The 22,750-nt window shown below is 33.0% G+C and overlaps 1 protein-coding gene across 1 annotated transcript in view; it reads left to right on the top strand.

The window, feature by feature from the left end:
- The window catches only part of Ptr (patched domain-containing protein), a 29,711-nt gene that overhangs the window by 2,895 nt on the left and 4,066 nt on the right, over positions 1 to 22,750 (top strand). The window contains exons 2-8 of the mRNA XM_018513141.1: positions 16,906 to 17,179; positions 17,646 to 17,856; positions 17,980 to 18,165; positions 19,223 to 19,566; positions 21,186 to 21,386; positions 21,604 to 21,735; positions 22,271 to 22,584. Coding sequence (XP_018368643.1) covers positions 16,906 to 17,179; positions 17,646 to 17,856; positions 17,980 to 18,165; positions 19,223 to 19,566; positions 21,186 to 21,386; positions 21,604 to 21,735; positions 22,271 to 22,584 — 1,662 coding nt within the window. The remainder of the gene's footprint in view (positions 1 to 16,905; positions 17,180 to 17,645; positions 17,857 to 17,979; positions 18,166 to 19,222; positions 19,567 to 21,185; positions 21,387 to 21,603; positions 21,736 to 22,270; positions 22,585 to 22,750) is intronic.

Raw genomic sequence — 22,750 nt, 5'->3', positions numbered from 1 at the left:
CCTCATACAACTCTCTACGTTGCGCCGAATTTTGGCGAGGGGGGGTGGCCGATTTGGCAAAGAATGCCCCATATATATATAACCAAATATATATATAAGTTATATATATAACCAAAAATAATTTTACTTTTCTATGTAAATATTTAGTAAATATTATCGAAAAAAATAATAATAATATAACCAACCATTTGGTAATAATTACTGAACATTTAGAAAAGTAAAATTATTTATGGATATTACGAAATATTACATTGAAATTATTTTACTCAATATTTAGCAACTATTACTAGACTTTTTTTCAGTGTAGCAATCAGTTTGAGAGTCTTTCATAATTACTTTGATAGTTTAACAAAATTATTTTCAAATCTGTACATCTTGCTAAATTTTTAAATACTTCAGCAAACTCGTTCTTTCTATTACGACTGTGAATCTATGTATAATAATAAAATTGAAGTTTTAACAAAATGGGATAACGACCTCTAAAGCTGTATCTTATGGAATATATATTTTCACATTTGGAGAAATTAATTAATGAGCTAATCTCCGCATTGTATTTTCTTATTAAAATCCCTCTCGCAGAAAAGTGCTGCTCACCGTGTAAACAGGAAGTGCTTTTGTTATTACGATTATGTTATGCTCGCGTAGTTTAGTGCAAGCCTTAGTCATCATTTACGGCGTTATAAACCCCGCCGCCGTCGACTCATTCGTGTTAACTCATTGTCTCAGAACTTATTATCTTATTAGAGGCCATTGTACCGTCTCTAAATAATAAAATGACGGCGGCCATAATGGGAATCGGTTGTTTTGTGGAGCTACGGAATTTTTTGGACGTGACAATATCGTGCAGGATGCGTAAAATTTAAAACGTGTGATCTGCAAGGAAATTTTTATGAAATAAAAGAATTTTTGCGCCTAATGGACTCATCAATATAAATCGCAATATCAAGTCAAAATAAAATGGATTATATCCATGTACTTTGACATGTCTCTTTTTATTTTATCATGCTACTATATTTTAAATCTCGGGATAATTGTGAAACTTGAGAAAACAGCTTATCTGCAAAAACTATGTTGCGTCATATATGGTACATTACAAGTTTGTCATGTGATCAGTTACAAATGTAATACACGAAAAAAAAAAACGATTTTACTGAAGTATCTAAAACTTTAGCGTTAGATATAAAGTTAAAAATAATGTTGGAACATCAAATTACGTAGGATACTCACTGGTTGCTAGAATGTCAAAAGTTTGAAAGATTATCATCACGTGGAGCAAAATCGTTCTTTTCGTGTAACTGTGACGCCAATTACTTATCAACTGCAGCAGTAAGCATGTCAACTTTGAACGTGATATCCAAATGTCGACAAAAAAACGTGACTTTCCTCTTTCTTTTCTTTTTTACTTAAATGTGTAATCTGCCAATAATATTTACATTTTATTCCGGACACAATTCACGCAATTTCACGTGGCAGAGCAAAGATTTCATTCTGTTGTAAAAAGTATCGCTCTCCAACAGCGGGTCAATCAACCGCGCTGTTGATGTATTCCTTGAACATCCCCGTCCCCGTAACAAATTGTTGACCTCGGAGGGTCGGTGGGGAATTGCATATTACTGATCGACAAATCTGTAGCGAGGGGACGCTGCTGATATTCGCAAAGGCCTCCTCCATCGATCATTTTCGTCGCACCGAGAAAATCATTTTAAAAAGAAAGCCCTGTAAAATATTGCTGCAAAACGTCCGTTGTTTTTTAATTTCTGGTTACCTTATCAAGATGATTTTCAAATTATTGTAAAGTTCGAAGCGTGTAAAAACCAAGATTTTTCCTCACACCAAATTATTGAATTATATAGAGATAAGATCAACTTTTAACATTTGCGAAATGCGATATAAAATGATCGATTGAAATCGAAAAATTTTGTACGGAGTCTAGATAAACATCCTGGTGTTATCAGATGATTTTTACTAAAGTAAATATATAAAGCCAAAGCCAATAAAATATCACAAAAGTTATTAGGAAATACAGATATTTGTACATCGCGCGCAATATTTTATTTAAAAAAATATTGACTATACAAGAATTTTCTGAACATCGAAGTGTTGAATTTAGATAAGATCGATTTCTAACATTTACGAAAGGCGATATAAAATAATTGATTAAAATCGAATAATCAAATGTTGCGCGAAACCTGGATAAACATCCCCGGTTTTGTGAGACGATTTTGATCAAAGTATAAACAAATAAATATATAAAGCCAAAGCTAATAAAATAGCACGAAAATTATTAAGAAATACAGATATTTGTACACCCTGCAATATTTTATTAAAAAAAAATATTGATTATACATGAATTGATTATACAAGAAATTTTTGCAGAATACCGAATTATTGAATTCAGATAAGATTGATTTCTAAAATTTGCGAAAGGCGATATAAAGTGATTGATTAAAATTGAAAAATCTGCGCGATAAAGAAACCTGGATGAACACTTCTGGTGCTGTCAAGCGATTTTGATCAAAGTAAATATATAAAATCAAAGCCAATAAAATAGCACGAAAGTTATTAAGAAATGCAGATATTTATACACCGCGCGCAATATTCTATGAAAAAGATATTGACTATACATGAAATGTTGTCGCAATCGATCAAAACGTCAGCTAGCAATTTCACAGTGCTACTGCATCGCAGCAAGCGCGACAGGGCGAAGATGCGGTCGCGTCCTTCACCATCTGTCAGTCACTTTGAATTTATTGCGAATTTATTCCACACGCGTCTGCCGCCCGATTGTTACAATTATCATCTGAAGATATAATCTTTCTTTTCCTTTCATCAAGCATTATTACCACAACATCCACGTTCATCGCGAACGAATTCTACGCGCCTCGATCGATCGACTGGACGCGAATGGTGCGAAATTAACGTTTCGCATACTATCTCTTCGCGAAACTCACCGCGAATTAGAGCGAACGCGCGTGCATATAAATTACGCTGGTTACACGTGCAGGAAACACGGAAAGAACGGTTTTACTGCACTGAAAAGAAATTTACTAAATCTTAATACACATTTCTTTGAATAGTACTACTAAATAAATTTACTAGTGGTAAATGAATATTTACTCAATTTAAAAAATAATAATTAAATCCAATTAATCGATTTTATGTCAAATAAATATATGTTTACTTAGAATTATTAAAATAAATATTTATTAAAACTTAGTCTTTTTCAATGTGTAAGATATCTAAAAAATTTAGTTAGATACATTGAAAATAATTTTACTTGGACCATTAAAATAATTACGTAGCTTAAAATATATAATTACCTGCTTGCTAAAATATTAAAACATTTTGCATTATTATTATCAACGCGTTTTATAAAGCGTTCTACATAATTATTTTGATGGTCTAACAAAATTTTATTATTTTTACATACGTATATATACCTAGTTAAATTTTTAAATACTTCAGCACAACTGTTCTTTCCGTGAAAAGATCTGTTTGTGCCTTTCTATAGCGGGACAAAGATATGGCAATTTTTCGAGGAGCCAGTCGAATGGACCATAACGCGAGGACACTTGCACAATCTATTTAAATTAGAGAAAAGAGAGTGCGAGAGGGGAGTGTCGCGCGCGCGCGGAAAGAGAGAGGGCCTAATTCCCTCGACCGTCCGGTACCGTTCCTCCGGGGCCCATCGCGCGACGTCGCCGACGGCCGATTCTCCGTAACCGATAAATTAACTCGTGGGATATCTCTTCCGGTTTGAAAGCACGCGACTATTCACGATCAGCGTCGGAGCTGTGCCCGCGCCGCCGACGGTAACGCCGTTTCGTTTTCGACGGAAGAAATCGAGCGAGCAATCGAGAGGCGTATTACGCCGCCTTACCGCCGTTCTCCGTTCGCGAGCCGCCGTTCCCAACATGAAAATGAACGTGTCTCATTGTTCCTTCCGATAATAATGATTCAAATCGATGAGTCAAATTGTAAACTCGGTGTATAATTTCATCCGGCATATATAACCGCGGAGCTCTTGATTCGCGCAAATTTTTCTCCCGTAAAATATAATCGCTCCCCCTCTCTCGTTTCCTCTCTCATGAATTTTGCACCGCGTAAAAAGTTAATTTTGATCGTGTAATCCACTTCGTGTAATCCCGCGTGTGTTTTATTCAATCTATTTATCAAACAGTTTACAAACCAATCAGAAATGAATGATCGAATCGATGTCGATTGATTGTGTTGTCGACATCAATCGATGTCAATCCGACTAATTATTTATAGTGGGGCTATTATGGCCGGTATTCGTAGTCAATTCTTACATAACAGTCTTGAGTACAGTCTTAAGATGTCATAAAGACTGTACTTAAGACCGTCTTAAGTACAGTCTTAAAATGTCACAGAGCTGTATTAACATAATTAGCTTAAGACATTACTTAAGACAATCTCGAAATAAGAACGCATTATAAATACCTATTTATGTTTATATTATTTCTTGTTATGTTATTTACTTATGTTACTTAATTCTTGTTATTCTGGTTATGTTATTTCTTGATATAACTGCACTCTTGAATTACGTAAATTGTAAATACTCGTTGACACTCAAATATTTCATCAATAATTCTTTACAAATCCTAGCAGATTTATGATTTATAAATTCTTTAGTTACATAAAGTTACATTTAGTTACATTAACTCGGTCGGTTTCTATTTCCTTTTATGATTTATATTCGACGAAATATTTATTTCTTCGGAATGTTGTCTCTGCGCGAATAAATCAATCTTATAAATACTAATTTATACACTCTTTTAAATAACTTTCACATAAGAAAAATCACTTTCTGAGAAATTCAAGGTACTGCTAGATGTTTACTTGAACTTTGTTTTTGTTTTCAACTCTAGGTCATCAGTCGTATGTTTTGATTTCAGATTGCTAATGATTGTATACTGCTCATTACAAATTTATGTCACGGTAATAAAGTTCATCGCAGTGTAGAGAGCAACATAATTCACGCTTGCATACGTGAAGCAACCGAAGCGTCAACTTTTTCTTAGCGAGAAGCGAGTGCCTTCTGAAGAATTTCTTTTTATGTCTAAGAGTTGATTAAAGATTTATCTTATAATACTACTATCGTAGCCTCAAATGCAATTAAGTTATACTTCGATTAGTAAATATTATCTCCATAATTAAACCATCAATCTGAATGATAATAATAATAATGTACATACTAACAAGTTGAGAATTAATTATTTTTATATTTGCACTGTCATGTAGAATATAAACTTTCAATATAAATTTTAAATATAATCTAAATTGTATATGTATTATAAACTATATTATACTGAGAAAGAGATACTTAAACATTTATTCGTAAGAAATATATTTATTTTACTGAAATAAACCTTTACTTAAATACGGCGAAATAAAATTTTATTCCTAGCAAATAAGCCATCTATTTCATTTTTTTTACAATTAATAAGATATTTCACAGAAATATATATTTCATCATCACAATCAAACTTTTTAACTAATAAATGTCGAAGAAAACGTCATAAGTAACATTTGCTTCGCAATACTTGGACATTTTTCTCTCACAATCAGTACTCATATTAGCATAAATTTTTCTATAAATTTGATGTGTATTAATAATTAAAACGTGAATGCGCGTATTTCTCAAGGCATTTGTATTCAATTCAAAATTAATTCTAGATTTACGTTGCTTTACATCTTCGATCAGTAACGCTTGAAAAAAGTCGATGATGTCGGAGGGATAGAAAAGTGTGCAATAGTGCAAAGGTGTGTTCCGGTCCGCTAGCACATGTGCGATAACACGCTTATAAATATGCGCGACATACGCGTGTTATAAAAGCTCGATTTACGTACGTCATTTTAAGAAACGCAACCCAACCTTGTCCCGGTTCCCTTTCTGTAATGATTGCTCGCAACGATGGACGAGCCGGCGCGATTTTGCAATAGTTCACTTTGCTTTAAAAACAAAAAATACAAAAGAGAAAAGAATCAGCTGTAGCATTGTAGTGCACGACCCTATCACTATCGAAGACGACTAGAAACGTTGCGAGAACTTTGAACGTGTACAAATATTTGCAGATATACGACGTGAATTTGATGTGGTTATTGTATCCGTTTGCAACTACGTAAATGTTCCGAAGCGATATAAGATATCCTTTAGCACTTAGACAACGTTTAATCGCCATTATTTCTATTATGGCTCTTACTGTATTTTTATGGAAATTCGTAGCTTTGCTACGTCGATCTGAGTTTCTTCGATCTACAATGCATTCTTTGACCAACTTGGGAAATTGATTATTCCTCGAAAGTATAGACGAGAATGGGATCGTCTTATCGCGACTTTCCAATCCTCAATATCGCAACAATACATGGTTCAGTATCAGCATGTAACAAAAGAAATCTATCCGTCACATATCTATAGATTTCTTTTAGAAATATACTTAATGAAGAAATAACAATAATAAATTGATATATTGAAGTATTGAAAACGTATAAAAGAGTGCTAATGAATCGTTCATGATGTGGCTACAATGCAATGATTCGATTACGAATACATTATGTATTTAAGAACGCTTTACAACTTTTTTTAATTTATGGCATATTAAATAACGAGCCAAATTTCTCAAATATTCGATATACACGCTTCGAAGCTCAGCATGAATCTTTTATCAGATATTGCTAACACATTTAGAAATAAAAAGCAAAGTTCTAAATTTTTTATTTTTGTTTTAAAGGTAATTTTATTACACTGATAATATTACTTTGATTAAGATTAAAGTAAACACAATATAATTTAGATAACTTACAATTTTTTAAATATTTATTTCGCACGTCCCACTTATTTTTTGTACTTATTTCTGAATTTTTTTCATTATTTTATCTTTTCTAAAATTTTTGTGTACACTTAGAGACCTTTTGCGGCATACCGCATAAAATACCTTGTTTAAGATAACATACAAAAAAATGAAAGCCTCCTAAAAAATAAAAAAAATTTCTTTTTGTTCTGTATCTACATATGTATACAAGGTGTCTTGTATACATATGTAGAAACTTTTTGCCAAGTATTCTTGTGTAGATAGAGCGGACTAAACCGAGTCGAAAAGTCTTCTACCATTTTCGCAATACAAGCGATTAACAAGATATTAATTACTAAAAATTGCCGAATATTGGTCTTCAACCATTTTTTTCTCAAATCTATCAACTTTACAATAAAACTACAAGAGACAAAAATTGTTAATTTTTTTCTCATAGAACTCTAAGAATTTATTCAGAATTTTTTATCAACTTTTCAGTACTACATTTTCTTATTGGCAATTATTTTTACCAACATGAGAAAATACGGTATTAAAAAATTTTGAAAAATTATCAGAATTTTATGAGAAGAAAATAAATAATTTTTTGTCTCTCGCTGTTTTTTTTTTTTTTTTTTTTTTTTTTGTAAAATTGATAATATTTAGAGTAAAAAGTTATTGAAAACCAATATTCAGCGATTTTTAGTAATTAATATCTTGTTAATTATTGCGAAAATTGCAAAATGATAGAGGACTTTTCAACTCAATTTAGTCCGCTCTATCTACACAAGAGCGCTTGGCAAAAAATTTTGGGACACTCTGTATATGATAGTTTTGATATATGTACATATATATACATATATTTATTTATTTGTATAATATATCTAATTACCATAGAAAGATTTTTTTCAGTGAGTACGATTATTTACACGTACTTAAAGAGATTATTTCATGAAAAATTTTAAAATCTTCGAAATTTATCTTTTATATTTTTTCTTAAATTAAAAATTTTTAATTATATTTTGAAAACTTTTAGATTTTAGAGAATGAAATTAGCAAAATTGTGCTTATTTTTTTATCGATTTAGATGAAAAACCGTCTTTCGCATAAACGAATAAAAATATAATTTAAGCTTTTTTCATACACATAAGATATCACAAGTAAATAGGTATATGTAGCTTTGAAATACGATTTATGATCGTTGAAGGGGTGTACGATTTCTTATAATTCACGAGCTGTCGATGCGACGAAATATTCGCACTAAGATTAAAATCAATTCCAAGTTATTCATAGAATCAATCATTAAAATTACAATCGCACGTCGCAAGATACCTCGTATACGTGCAGCCTTGGACACAATTAATGCTTTCACATACGCACTTATAAATATTATACAACTTTTATGTAGTTTTTTTTACCTCGTTTAAAATTAAAATTAATTCCCGACAAGTAACTGTGTAGTATACGAGATAGTTCACGGCGTGGAACAAAAAATCGTATTATTGTCACTGTAATTGCGGTACCGTGATTGCGACGCCGCGATTGCATCGGTTCGCCTTCGAAAGAAAAAGACGGACTTGTCGAGTGAACGAGTTATCGCGGATCTCTCCTATTCGGGGCACTCGAGGCTTCCCCGAGTATGTTACTTTCGTAATTTTATTACCGAAGCTGCATCTCGACTAGCGCCGGCTATTGCATGCCGGCTATTTTTCTCGTATATAAATCTCCGTGTGTCACTCTCACTTTCGTTTTGCGTAATATATATCCGGGATATCGAACGAAATGAAGTCGTTCGCTACGAGAAAACTGCTTGAGAGTTCAACTACTGGAAATGAGGGAGCTCACGTAATCTTTTTTTATGAAACTGCGATCATCGTGGGCGAACAGATATTTCATGATCTCGGAAACGCTCGGAAGCAATCTGTCTATATTGAGACTTGGGAGGGGATCTAGCGTTTTCAACAGTTTTAGGAAACAGGAAATCTAAATATGCAAAATTTTAATGAGAGAAAGATCTTCCTTTACGAGAATCTTATACATAAAAAATTTAATCATTCTACTTTAAAGACCGTGCGATTTCCGGAAAGTCGCAATATCGCAATGAAATTACACAGCAAAAACAATTTTGCACTCTGAAAATATCGGTGTGGATTTAACTCCATATGATGTCTATATAATTCTCACTGTGTTGGTGTAGATATTACTACCAACATATGATACAGATTTAATACTACAAGTTTTAAATCTACATTGCACTACATTTGATATTAACACTAGAGATTTTAATATTAAACAATAAGAAATGGAAGTAAAGTCATTCACATTGGAGTCATTGAACTGCGCGCCGAATTGGTTTTTCGGACTTATATATAAACGCAATTAAACTACTATAGTAATATCACGAATTAAATTGACAATTTAATAATTTGAATACCGACATACGAGTATATGAATATAATTTGAAAATTGACTGAATAATTTGAAAATTGACAATTTTAATAATTTGATACACAATCAGGCATCCTATTAAAATGTTAGTATTATAGATATTAATTTGTACTAATTAGATGTTAACAAATATGCTAAAAATAAATTTATTGCGAAAAATATCACCTCGGCCGGGAGTCGAACGTCGAACCCGGATCTCTTGTATTCCATACGAGCGTCCTAAGCTTTTAGACTACAAATATGGTATATATACATGTACATATTATTATATAGTAGTTCAGATTGAATTATTTAAGCATTGAAGATCTAGCTTTGACCGTTATGGCCATCACTTCTATTCTTATTGTTGAATTTTCGGTCCAGTAAGATTCTTATTGTTTTTAATATTAATATTACCATAGTATAGATTTAAAACACCTGTTCACATCAACACCATCATGGTCTGGATTTAAAAAATCATTTATGGTATTAATCCACATCATATTGGTATTAATATTAATAAACAATAGAAAATATATACGTTTGATATCACCTATATAGTAAACGGTCTAATTAACATCAACACCGCATGATGTTAAATCCAGACCAATATTTTTTAGAATATTAAAAAATTTAGTTAGATACAGAGATTTAAAAATAATTTGGTTGGGACAAAAAGTAATTATGTAGGACGTTCAAGCTGGTTGCTAGAACGTCCACATTTTTTGCAGCTTTGCTCATTATGCTTGAGCGTCCTACGTAATTATTTTGATATTCTAACAAAATTACTTTCAGATCTATATTTAACTAAATTTTGAGATATTTCAACAAAATTGTGTAACCATGTGATAAAAGACGAAAAATTCACTATTCACTATCCAGTGATTAGTGAATCCAATTTCCGTCCGCACAAGACAAATATAAATCTTTGTGAGAATAAAGACATGTTTTGACGAGAGGGATGCACTTCGCAAGAGAGGAAAGAGAAGAGAAAGAAACATGATCGGGAGGGTGTTCGGAAGGGTTAGAAAGATATGTTTAGAAAGGGCCGCGAAAAGAACGAAAGCGCCACACGCCTGTAAATAATGCGAAATGGAAAAATCTCTCCTTAGTCACGGCATACTTTCACATCGACACGCTGCACTTGCTTATCGTTAAAGTCAAAGAAGAATCGGGCGTGCGTCGCACGTCTGTTCTTGAGCACGTGCGTAGGCATTTACACACCTGCGTGCAGTAGGTACGCCACGAGCGCCTAAGTATACGTGAAAGGTATTTTACGAAAGGACAAGGGAGGCCGTGGTTGCTAATTGGCGTCGTGATTGCGACAAACAAGAATGTTGTCGGCGAATAACAGCGTTATTTACCATTAGTTATTATATAGTATAATGATTTCAAATCATGCAAATTGCAATGTTAATCATAATATTGAACGTTCACCAGTTTAATGTTGTCGGCGAATAACAGCGTTATTTACCATTAGTTATTATATAGTATAATGATTTCAAATGCAAATTGCAATGTTAATCATAATATTGAACGTTCACCAGTCACGGGCATTGGATTCGGTGATAATCAATAAATTTTTCTCTTGGCGAAAATCACACAAAATCATACCTATTAAGGTCGCGAAAAAATATTGCGACACGATAATGAGTGTCGCGTATTGAATATGCGCGCTCAGTCTCGGTACGCGTCGCTAATTGCACATTTGCGCAAATCCTAGATGTTACTTTCAAACACGAATGTTCCAAATAAATCGTTTCCCGCAAGTGACTAACGAGGTGGACGTAAACGATATAAAATGGTTTAAATAAATGGTAACAAATAATGACGTAACGATCGCGTAATATTTCAATCGCACAATAGCTCGAGTGTGTACTTTATCATCGTTAAAGGCTTTGATTGGCATTCAATTTTCCTCAGCTGTCTGCGATTCACATTTTGACAACGGTAATAATATTCGTGGCAAAAGAAGGACAGGTGCAACCATAGTCACGTCAATTGTAACAGACATCAGCAGCTCAAAATCAATACTGCAGTAACAGAGAGAGCGAATGGAGGATGAATCGTATCTTAAATTAAAAACTCGTTCATCGACTCACTTTCAGTCACTTGAGCGTACTTCGCTAACTCGAGCTAGTCTCCAGGAAGTAATCATTCTTACGCTTGAATATACTTTCCCTATGTTGCCGCGAGTTTTTATTCGTGTAATTTCATTTCCACTGAGTCCATCGGCTATTATTATAGTAATATTAGAAGGCAGTGCAAGTGGAAAGTCGTTTTTATTAAGCGCGAAGCTGATTACGAAACTCAAGTAGTAACAATGATTATCAATGAATATTACTGCTGTCATATTTACGACTAATAAATGTTGGGAAATGACACGTTTAATAATAAATACGATTTATTTTACTGTTACTTTTATTGTTAAAATAATTTTCTCTCAGAGCAATCATTTAACGTCGCCCCAGTAAATTAATAATGTCAATATGTCCGTTCGGTTTGTCTTTCGATGAAAGTTATTACGTGCGATATTTTACAAATCAGGAAACCCCGAGGACGCGCTCGGTGAAATTGAACAATCAGAATTCTGCGAGCGAATCGTTATAACACGTGTTTTATATCTTTAACTGCCATTTGGAACCTCAGGATTATTAATCATTTAATCGTTTTAAACCTCGAACCTATTAATTTATACCGAAAGTTCTACAAATATTTTTTCTAAAAGAGTAAAAGAAATAAACTTGTAATGAAACATGTCAGCTTTTCGAGATCTTGACAAGCTTAATATCTATCTTTAATTTAATCTTGATTATCATTATATAAATTACGCATTTGTTTGACATGTCACGTTTTTGCTTTAAATCATCGTTCTTAAACATGATATAACAAAATTTTTAATTTCGTTCGTTTTTGTCTACGTTGTGATACTATAATCTTCAAAGCATCTTTTTGCGCGAATCCCAGATGTTACTTTCTTCGAAGGATCAAAATACTTGACGTCTCGATAATAAGCATCTTAATCATGCAAATTTCTCCATCAATTTGTATTATATAATATATTTTCTTTATTTTCTTATTTCGTAGTTCACTGTTATAAGTCTGACACCGTTTTACTTTAACAAATGCTTAAAACTTGATTCAAGTCTTTTAAAAAGAGTTGTCACAATCCCCTTCACATTTTTTGATTCTACAGGGGTGCCACAGAAAATTAATTTTAAAATTCCTTTTTCCAGGTTTTCCAGATGAAAATGGAAAATTTTCCATGACTAATATAAAATATATAAATTTTAACATTTAGACTCAAGGAATGCAGGAAAATTAGTCTATATTATTAAAAATAACGCAAAAAAGCTTAGTAGCATAGTAAAATTTTGGGTGCAATTCAAGCCAGCAAAAAATAAATTAGTTTTTGAAAACAGAATGCAATTATGACGAAAAAGAGGGATCAAATAAAAATACTGAATAAAATATAAATTTTAATTATTTTATTAAAATCGTATAAAGTGCGCAAGTTTTGAACGTATTTGTATATATACTATAAACATCAGATATAATATTTAAAAAATTATAACAATTATTTGGAATAGGAGCAGTTTAACGAAATTGTGAACAAATTTCGAAATTCCAGACTTTTTTCCCTTGACTTTTCCCGGTTTTCCCGGTTTTCCAGGTCTGTAGCAACCCTGTTCTAAAAAGTATGATATAAATGCGGTTTGTAAATTCCAGTTTCCAGACTATTCCGCCTTCCTTCTTTTTTTTTCCACAAATTCTTCATATCTAACACGAGCACCTCGGCAAGTTTTACATTCTATAAATGTTCTTATATACGGAAATTATTCAGTATATGATCCGTAATATTAATAGTTAGAAACGAGTGGTTTTCCTCGTTCATAATCGCTACAAAAATATTAAAATGATAGTGGAGTGTTCTAGTGACCCAAAGATAATAATCTGTCGTAACAGCGTACTTTGATCTTCCGCTGCAGAATCCTTCTCGTTTATAAAGCAGATGCGATGATATTGATAACAGTAAATAAGACGCAGCTGTACCGGACCAGAGCGATTAAAACTAGTATTAACAAAATGTTGTGGAACAAAGTTCATTATATTTTGTTCTCTTATTCTCTCGCGCTATCATTTAATATAATTTAATATATATAATTTGGAAAGGAGAAAAAATTATGTTTATCTAATGGATCACAATTTTTAATTTTCTCGTCTCTATTTTTAGTGATTCAAACAAACTGATTCGAATTACACATCCACCATTTAAGACAATGACTTTTCTATGAGTCTAAATAATTTCCATTATAGCGGCTATCGCAGCTGTTTATTTAGATCAGGTCAAAGTTACTCATATCGATAAAATTACGAAACAATTGCTTCGAAGTGTCTGACAAAGAGATGTAATATGTAAATAGTATACAAGACGTATAGTTTTCTTTCGTCACTCAGTTAAGAAAATCGACGTTAAACATTTAAATACATGTAGAAACCGAGAACCTTTTTTCCATCCTGCAACCGCTGATGAGGTCAGCGTCATGCAGATACAACTGGTGAACCTGAGACGGCATAGCAAAAGCAATTGTTACGCGACGTTATTCAATCGTCTCTAAACGGACAGAAAGGACATTGTACGGCAGGTCAGGATTACCCAATAGCTACAACGTGACTTTCTCCGCTCGAAACACACCTGTGCACCGGTGGCACTGGCCTCCGAACTTCTGCCTATCGGCGATACCTTTTTTTAATCGGCTAATGAACGCGAAGGAAAATCCATGAGCAGGATTGAGCGGTTTTAGAAAGTCGCAGCGAATCTATACTCGCGGCCGATGTCGTTTCGTGTCACAAAACTACGGTCCAGGCTGGTACCGAGCTTTCTTGTGGAGATTTATGATTCTCCTTATTTCGTTGGAAATCGATTTATGTGGAAATTTATATGAAGAGATTTGCGATATCAATGCAAGAATTCCGCGAAATAGTCTTAGAAGGATCCCACTTCCGATGAATTAGATAAATTCAAAGTTTTTCAACTGAAAATTCTCTTTATTTGGATTGCTTTGTTTAGACAACTTATAAAAAAAAAGAAATACTTTAATTAAAATATTTAAAATGTCTAGCTAGATACAACGATTTGTTTTCACAAGAAATCTTCTTTTTCCAGTCTGCAGTCGATTGACGTACGATGATTAAATTCTGCAAATTACCATCTATTTCTATGCGCAAAATGAATTAAAAACCATCTCAGATCTTCAAGGTGAGAAGACGAACGTGCGTGAAAATCTGACGAAGATGATTCATTCTCCTTCGATCATGTCATGTAATCCCTTATGAGGGCACCATCGTCTCGTGAAAAAAGGCTTTGTGTCTGAACAAAAGATGTGGGATTCTTGTTTCGATCGTAGAGCTTTCGATTAAAAACCATCCAACCATATTCTTTCATTAACTAAGGAGGAATTCTCTCGCTCTCTCTTTCTCTTTTTCTTTTTTTTTCTTAGTTTTGATATTTCGATAACAAAACTAACGGAAAAAATATTTCTATTATTGTTATTTGAATCCGATTGTGTATATAATTTCGCAGTGATTAACTTAGAACGATTTTGTTATAATCGTTTCTATTTTATCATTGATACATATGATATGAATTGATAGGAATATGAAACCAGTCGGAACACTATTGAATTACTAATGGAACACGATGTTATGAATAGCAACGAGTTTCAACGAAAATCGATTAAGGATCGGTTACGCCACGACATTGATCAGCTAAACTTGTTTAATTAAAACCGATAAATTGAAAATTTGTTATAGATAAAATAGTGAAATAATTATTACTTGATGTAATATTTATTTCTCTATGGGATTTAAATATCTCATAAGTTGTTATAGTATTAATAAAATATATCGCTGTGCATTGATATAGGAAACTAACATATCTCAAAATTACAGCAACTTTTCCGTAAAACATTTTTTTTTTAATTCTTAATTGAAAGTATTTTAATTAATAAATTTCTGTAACTCTACTTTCTTTCTATGTTATACATATTTTAAATTATAATGTATTCTTTAAAACTATGTTATAAGTTTTCAAAATTTGAACATTGCAATCCTGGTATAATATGAATTTAAAAAATTATAACACTTTTCCATATAAGCAAACGAATTGCAAACGTGCCATTTTTTCGCAAAAATATATTAGTTTTTTCTTCTTTTAATTTAGATTTTCTTTTATTATTTAAAAAATAGTAATTTTTTACTTGTATCATTTATGAAAAAGAATAAGATACTTTTATGAAAAAGAATAAGATTGAAAAGATACAGAAGATAAGTACAAGAAAAAAAGATAGGAAACCGAGCAATACGGATTAAAGTCAGTAAGCATTATAGTTTAGTAAACGATCTGCTTCTATAAAGCGCAGTCAATGATAATATTGTTAAGTTTTCAGCACGCCAAACACGTAATATTGAACAATGTAGGTCAAGTCTGACGACACTTTTCTACATGATTTCAATGACAATAATCCTAAATGTTTCCCTCGCACGAATCCTCCGATGCTTCAATCGCTTACCCAAGGGACTGAAATTGATACTTCAATTTCGGACCGGCCAGAAATAAGTTCAAACTCTGATATTTCCGGAGTTCTTTAGAAATATCTGAAATAAAATAACGACAGACTCTATGAGATCTCCGAATATAAATAGTTCTTCAATCCCGTGTCTTTATATTTGGATTTATCTTTAAATTTTCATTTAAATTTTTTACTTGATCTCTCTCTCTTCATTAAAAATTTCGTAATATCCAATACCAACGATATTTGTGATGTCTTAATTGTAAAGTAAAACGTCTCATTTTATTGGCTTGTTTCAGTGAAATCTCATTTCCGCAAAACCACATCGTAAGAAGCCAAGCCATGACTCTTTATGACGTAAATGACGAGTTTTTCTGCACGTTTCAACTATGGGAAGCGTTGAATAAGCAAACGACGTGATTATCGGGCGGACTCTAGCCGATTTAAGAGAACAATAAATTTTTCTAACAACAAAGCGAGGAAAAGACGAAAAAACGTTACGATGTATTTTTCGCGTTATGCGTTCAACGAACCGCGACGAGAGATTCAATCTCGCGCATAGCAATTCGCCCAGCAACTCACTTTGCATTTCTCGCGGTATATACCTACACGCAATGCGTTGTAAATGCAAAACACTAATTGGACAGATCGAAACGTTTCTTATATCTAAATAAAGAGCGCTTTCTACAGTTTTTACACAATAAATGATTTATCGATTGCAAATCGACAGGAATTCGTTTGCAGAGGAAGCGATTGTTCCGATCCTGTTAAACCTTTAAATTTCGCTTTTAATTATGAAAAATTTACATAAATTTTTATACATCCTTTGTTTCACGAGCTCGTAAAAAATGCCACAGGAATCCAATAGTATGTACGACTCAACAACCGTAACTCATTTATTATTATTAATGATTATAGCTTCTTTTTTTTAATTTGAAGAATAATCTATCTTTAGCTTTTAAAGAAGAAAAGAATCTTTTCTTCTTTATAAATCCTTGATTACAATTTATTATTATTAACTTGATCTTAATCCTTGATTTTCTAGCGATGTATTAACTGGAATAATGATTAACGGTTTATCGTACTTTCGCTTTCAGATGTGGCACTTGACGTGCGTCGACGATTTTTTAAATCGTGCGTTTTACAAAGTTGGCCTCCATGTCGGTAGACATCCCGGTTACTTTGTAATCGTGCCGATACTGTTGGCGTGCATATGTTTTACCGGTTACCAGAGGATACACTACGAAATCGATCCGGAATACCTCTTCTCGCCGGTCAACGGACCTGGCAAGACCGAGCGAGCGATAGTCGAGCAGTACTTCAAAGTTAATTATAGCCACCAATTCAATCTCGGTCGTATCACACGACCAGGTGAGAGTCTCGTCAATCATTCATTTTGCGATTTCTTTGCCCGCAAGGAATTCCGTGAATCCAACAAGCCTATAATCCTTCCAATCGAGAGTTAGCACAAATAGAGATAACGTACTTCTTGTGCCTATAAGATTCTCCAGACAAATTCTACGATACCTTTTATCCTTTAATATTCGCTTTTCATTTCTTTTAAAATACTTGAAGTATAATCATAACTTTCAACGTTAAAAATCTCTCAAGAGTTTATTGTTATTTTTTTTTAAATAATATTTATTTTAGATAAACTTTCTTTAACTTTCTTGGTCTACATTACAAAATATTTTTATGATTAGATTTCCTATCAACTTTTTATCTTCGCCGCTTTTATAGGAAAGTAATAGAGAAGCCAATCTGGTTTGCTATCACCGGAAGAATAGCTTGCCTTCCTGGTTGGTTAGTGATCGATTAAATCCGTTGATTGTTGCAGGCCGATTCGGTCATGTAATCGTGATTCCCAAGGATGGCGGGACTAATATGCTGAAGAGCGCGATTTGGCAGGAGCTGAGGGATCTCGACTGGTTAGTTAGGAATGTCACGGCGAAGTACGAGGACGAAGAATTTATCTATGACCAAATTTGTGCGCGATGGCTCGACCAGTGTTTCACCAACGACATCCTAAATCTTCATCACATAATAAAGTACGCGAGGCGAATGAAAGAAAAGAAATAAACGATTCCGCAACGCGTGAAGAAGTGGAACGCGTTTCAAAATGCGCTCGTTAATTCGTGTCGAGTTTTAAATGGAGCCTTAAACTTTTTCAGGGAAGTAGAGAGGCGAGAGCTAAATCTGACGTTTCCGGTGATGTTCAATCCGGTCACCTGGGACGCTCATCTGTTTCCGGTATTCTTCGGCGGAAGCGTCGTCAATAATGATTTCATCATAGAATCGGCGCCCTCGGTGCAGCTCGCCTACTTCATCACCGTCGACAGTCCACGGCAGGATGCAATGTAAGTCCACCGATCACGTTTGCAAACACGTCGAAACTCGCTGATGGAATTGGTCCAGTTATTTCAATCACACACAACAGCAATCTCAAACGTAACGTTGTTTATCGACATGGGAGTGCTCGAAATTTCATGAAAGATATATGCTTTATGCGTACGAATATTGTAGAATCCGCGAATTTTTTATATTGTCGCGCTCAAAAATAATACCGATATAGCAATTTTCTATAAATTTCAATATCTCGATATGATTATTGTGAAAAACTAAAATCTTATTAAAATAAAACTAAGATACACTATATGAAAATTAAAAAATTTGTAATCTAATTTTTATATATTTCATTTTTGTTACGTAGGACTGCATAATGCGTTTTTACACCGGAAAAAATATTAAATTTGAATAAATATTTGTTTCAATAGGTCTAAGTAAATGTTTACTAAATATAAATATATATTTATCTGATACAAAAACCAGTTTGATTTAACTGTCATTTTTTATTGAGTAAAAAATTGAGTTTTTATTTACTGTAATTAAATGTTTACTTAATACTATTCAAAGAAATATGCATTAAGGTTTAGTAAATTTTTTTCAATGTATAAAAATTACGATTCAAAATTTTTTAACGTTTATAATAATCAACCATGCTCGTGTGTGTAAGTGGTATCTCATTAATTCACCACATGGTCGTCAGTCGGACATCACCAATTGAATCATCTATTGCTATCAACGGCGTCCGTGCAAATAATAAGAGTCTGATTCACCCGTGACCATATTATATTGATTGCCTATTGTTATCGTTAAAGATGGTAAAGCACATGTATATTGATGTAGCCATTGTTTCGGATATATTTTAACCGTGTATCAAGTGAAATTATTTCGTAAAGTAACTCAGGAAGTTAAATTTTAGAAAAGAAACAAAATCAAGGCTCAATAAAATCTACATAATTTTCCGGTTAAATTTTTCATGATATCTAATGTTTTACGCACGCGACAGAGTCTTTAGTATATTCTTCAGGATTCTTTAATATAATTAATTTCTTTTTCAATTTGTCAAATTAGCGGAGCTGCTTGGGAAGAGGCTTTTCTGGATGTCGTCGGCAAGGCCGAGGATGAAGGTGCATTTAAGCATATTAGCATCGCAAGATTCGCCTCGAGGACCCTCGAACTGGAGCTCGAGGCCAACACGAAGACGATCGTGCCGTATTTCACCAGCACGTTCGTCATAATGGCCCTGTTCTCAGTCGTGACGTGCATGATGACCGATTGGGTGCGCAGCAAACCTTGGCTTGGTCTTCTGGGCAACGTCTCTGCCGCCATGGCGACAGTCGCAGCTTTTGGATTGTGCATTTACCTGGGGATCGACTTCATCGGCCTCAATCTTGCCGCGCCATTCCTCATGATAGGTGAGTTGCGATTGATATTGCTACAATATCTCTATTAAAAAAGTAAGCTAATCTTTCAGTATGAAATAATTAATATAAATGCACGCAGCTTCGCGTATTTTAATATAGTTGCAATATATTTTAGAAATTTGATAGTAAATTCTTTCATTATTAATTAATAATATTTTTAATCATTTATGGAAGAAATTTTTATTATATGTGTTTTATTTTACCAAAATAAGATTATTCCGAATTCATCAGATTCTTTTTTTATAAGTTTGGAACACTATATATGTAATTCGTTCGCTATGCTTATCGTTACTTCGTAAACTGTTATTGCCTCGGAGATTTGTTACAATCGATATTTAAATTGATACCTGGCCTATAAGTTGAGTAATGAAAATAACGTCCTAAGCTTCGCCTTTTTTGCAATACTATGCCGTAATCTCCTGTCGCGTCTGTAGAAACACGTGTTCTTGATAAACATGTTAGCTCGCACCGTCTGGTGCATACGAGCGAAATAAACGAACTATGATTTATGTGAAAAGCGGAAGTCGTCTTTTCCCTTTCGACGTCGCGCTTGCTTGCGTTCGACGCCGAGCGAAGATAGTCTTTAGCAATAATAATAGCTTTATTCGATTCAATCGATCGACCGCAATTCTCAAAACGACAATTATTCTCTTTCATCCAAAAATAAGGCAGTTCTTTATATTGTCTGATTTAATTCGATTAATAAAATTAAGTCGAGTAAAATAGAGTGGAGACGATTTTTGGAATCTTTAAAAGTCAATCAATTTACTTCTTGTAATAAAATTTAAAAATTTGAATAAATTAGTAAACTCACTATCATTAAAAAATACTTAATAAATTATAAATATTTATAATTTTATTATAAAAAGTTTTAAATAGATAAAATAGAACTAAATTAAATATCTGATGGAAGAAGCGTCATATGATAACGTCTTCATTAGTCACAAATAATTACACATCGATTTAATGAAGCTTTCAATACAAATGAGAAATGCATTGTCTCGCGGCTTTGATTTATCACAAAGAATACGTTTTCTATTATTATTTATGCTCTCTGAGAAATTGGACGTGACACGTGAAGACAGACGTGACATTCAACCGAAGAATCGGCGGTGATAAATTTTCAAGAAATATTAACTATATTTAGAAAATGCATTTATTACTTTAAACAATATTATTTTTCTTGGAAAAGTACTTACAATTAACAATTCTATCGCATGCAAAGAAACAGTTTGAAGTCTTTCGGAATTACATATTGGATAATATGAGAGAAATTTTTTAAAAATTCGATAGAAAAATTCGTACAATTTAAAAAATAATTAAAGAAGGAAATTAAAAAAAATTACTTTTTAAAAATATACATTAATAAGTTTAAAATCTAAGGCTTGGAATTACACATTGGGTAATATGAAATTCGTAAAGAATTTGTGCTATAAAACAATTGTAAGATTTAAAAGAATGATGAAACTAAAGAAAACAATTATTCTTTAAAGACATACATTAATAAATTTAAAGTTTAATAAGTTTAAAATTGATTTTTCCTTTGTATAACTCAGATTTCAAGAAATTGTAATTGTCGATTGGGTGTAAATCGTGCCTTTTAATTACAGGAATAGGGATCGACGATACTTTTGTCATGCTAGCAGCCTGGAGAAGGACGAGTATCTCCAAACCAGTACCCGAAAGAATGGCGGCGACATTGAGCGAGGCTGCCGTTTCCATCACCATCACGTCCTTGACGGATATGATATCTTTTTTCATTGGCATCTTGTCGCCCTTCCCTTCGGTTCAAATTTTTTGCATTTATTCAGGTACCGAGATGTTTGAATAAATCAAGTTGTATTTAAGCAAATTATTTAAAAGCTAATATTACAATTTATTAAAGATAAATTATACGAGCGTAATAAGAAACAGACAGTAAAAAGAAATAATATAATATTTAGAGAAAGTTTATCCACAACTTTCTGATATGTATGTTTGAATTCGTAAAATTTTTATTATTAATATTAAATACGCATTAATTGACAGGTTTTGCAGTGGTTTTTACTTTCCTGTTTCACATAACGTTCTTCAGCGGGTGTGTGGCGATCAGTGGTTATTGCGAACAAAGAAATTTGCACAGTGTTATCTGTTGCAAAGTACAGCCGCTATCTAAATCCAGTAAGTATTGCAATTGTTACATCTACAGGAATATAATTTTATCTATTTCACCTCATTGTATTTAAATCTTCTTACAAAACCATTATTATTTATGGTATGATGGTAATTCTCGGCAATTTATTAATTTCTAATTCTAATTACTTGCAAATGCTAATTTCTTGTAAATTTACAATTACGTTATTGTTTTCTCTCGCTGTGGGTCGTTGTTATTCACTACCGTTCGAAATCTCGTTACGTCTGCATGACGTATCGATGTTACATCAACGGACAGACATGCGTTACGTTTGGAAACCGTTAATTCGTTAGATCATACGTTATTATGTAAAGGAAAGAGTTTGCTTTCTCTGTATTCTTTTTTCGAAACATTGTCACGCCAACGACTGTAAACTGCCGAAAAAGAAAACATCAATATTGCTTCGGCCTTAGGAGCGGATTATAATATTATATTATGCAACGTGCCTTAGAATCAGCGAAGAACTACAACAAACAATATCTTTTTTAACTGAATTATTTTAAATGACATATGTTATTTCAGCTCATCGATCATGGCTGTACAGAGCGTTGTGTTCTGGCGGGATTGATCCTGACAATCCTGACAATCCGATCGACAATCCCGAGCACGGGTGCATGACTTGGTTCCGCGATTATTTGGCAGCTGCGCTGAATTATGGTCCTGTCAAAGTGATTATCATCCTCATTTTCATATGCTATCTTGTCGGCGCACTTTACGGACTTACGAACCTTAAAGAGGGCCTCGATCGACGCAAACTTTCCAAGGAAGATTCCTACTCAATCGCCTTTTACGACCGCGAGGATTATTATTTCAGAGAATTTCCTTATAGGATACAGGTAGATATATTCGCAAATTTCGTTTTGAAAGTTACAAAACTCTCAAGGCAATCGAAATACAAATTTTTCAATTGTTTATTACGTATGCAATTTTTTCAAAATTTTTTAATATATAGTTACATTTCATTATCGAATATTATCTGCTTGAATATCTAAAAATTATATA

Source organism: Trachymyrmex cornetzi, unplaced genomic scaffold (assembly GCF_001594075.2).
Source record: "Trachymyrmex cornetzi isolate Tcor2-1 unplaced genomic scaffold, Tcor1.1 scaffold45, whole genome shotgun sequence".
In the NCBI taxonomy this organism is placed as follows: Eukaryota; Metazoa; Arthropoda; class Insecta; order Hymenoptera; family Formicidae; genus Trachymyrmex; species Trachymyrmex cornetzi.
This window is presented reverse-complemented; position numbering and strand designations above follow the sequence as displayed.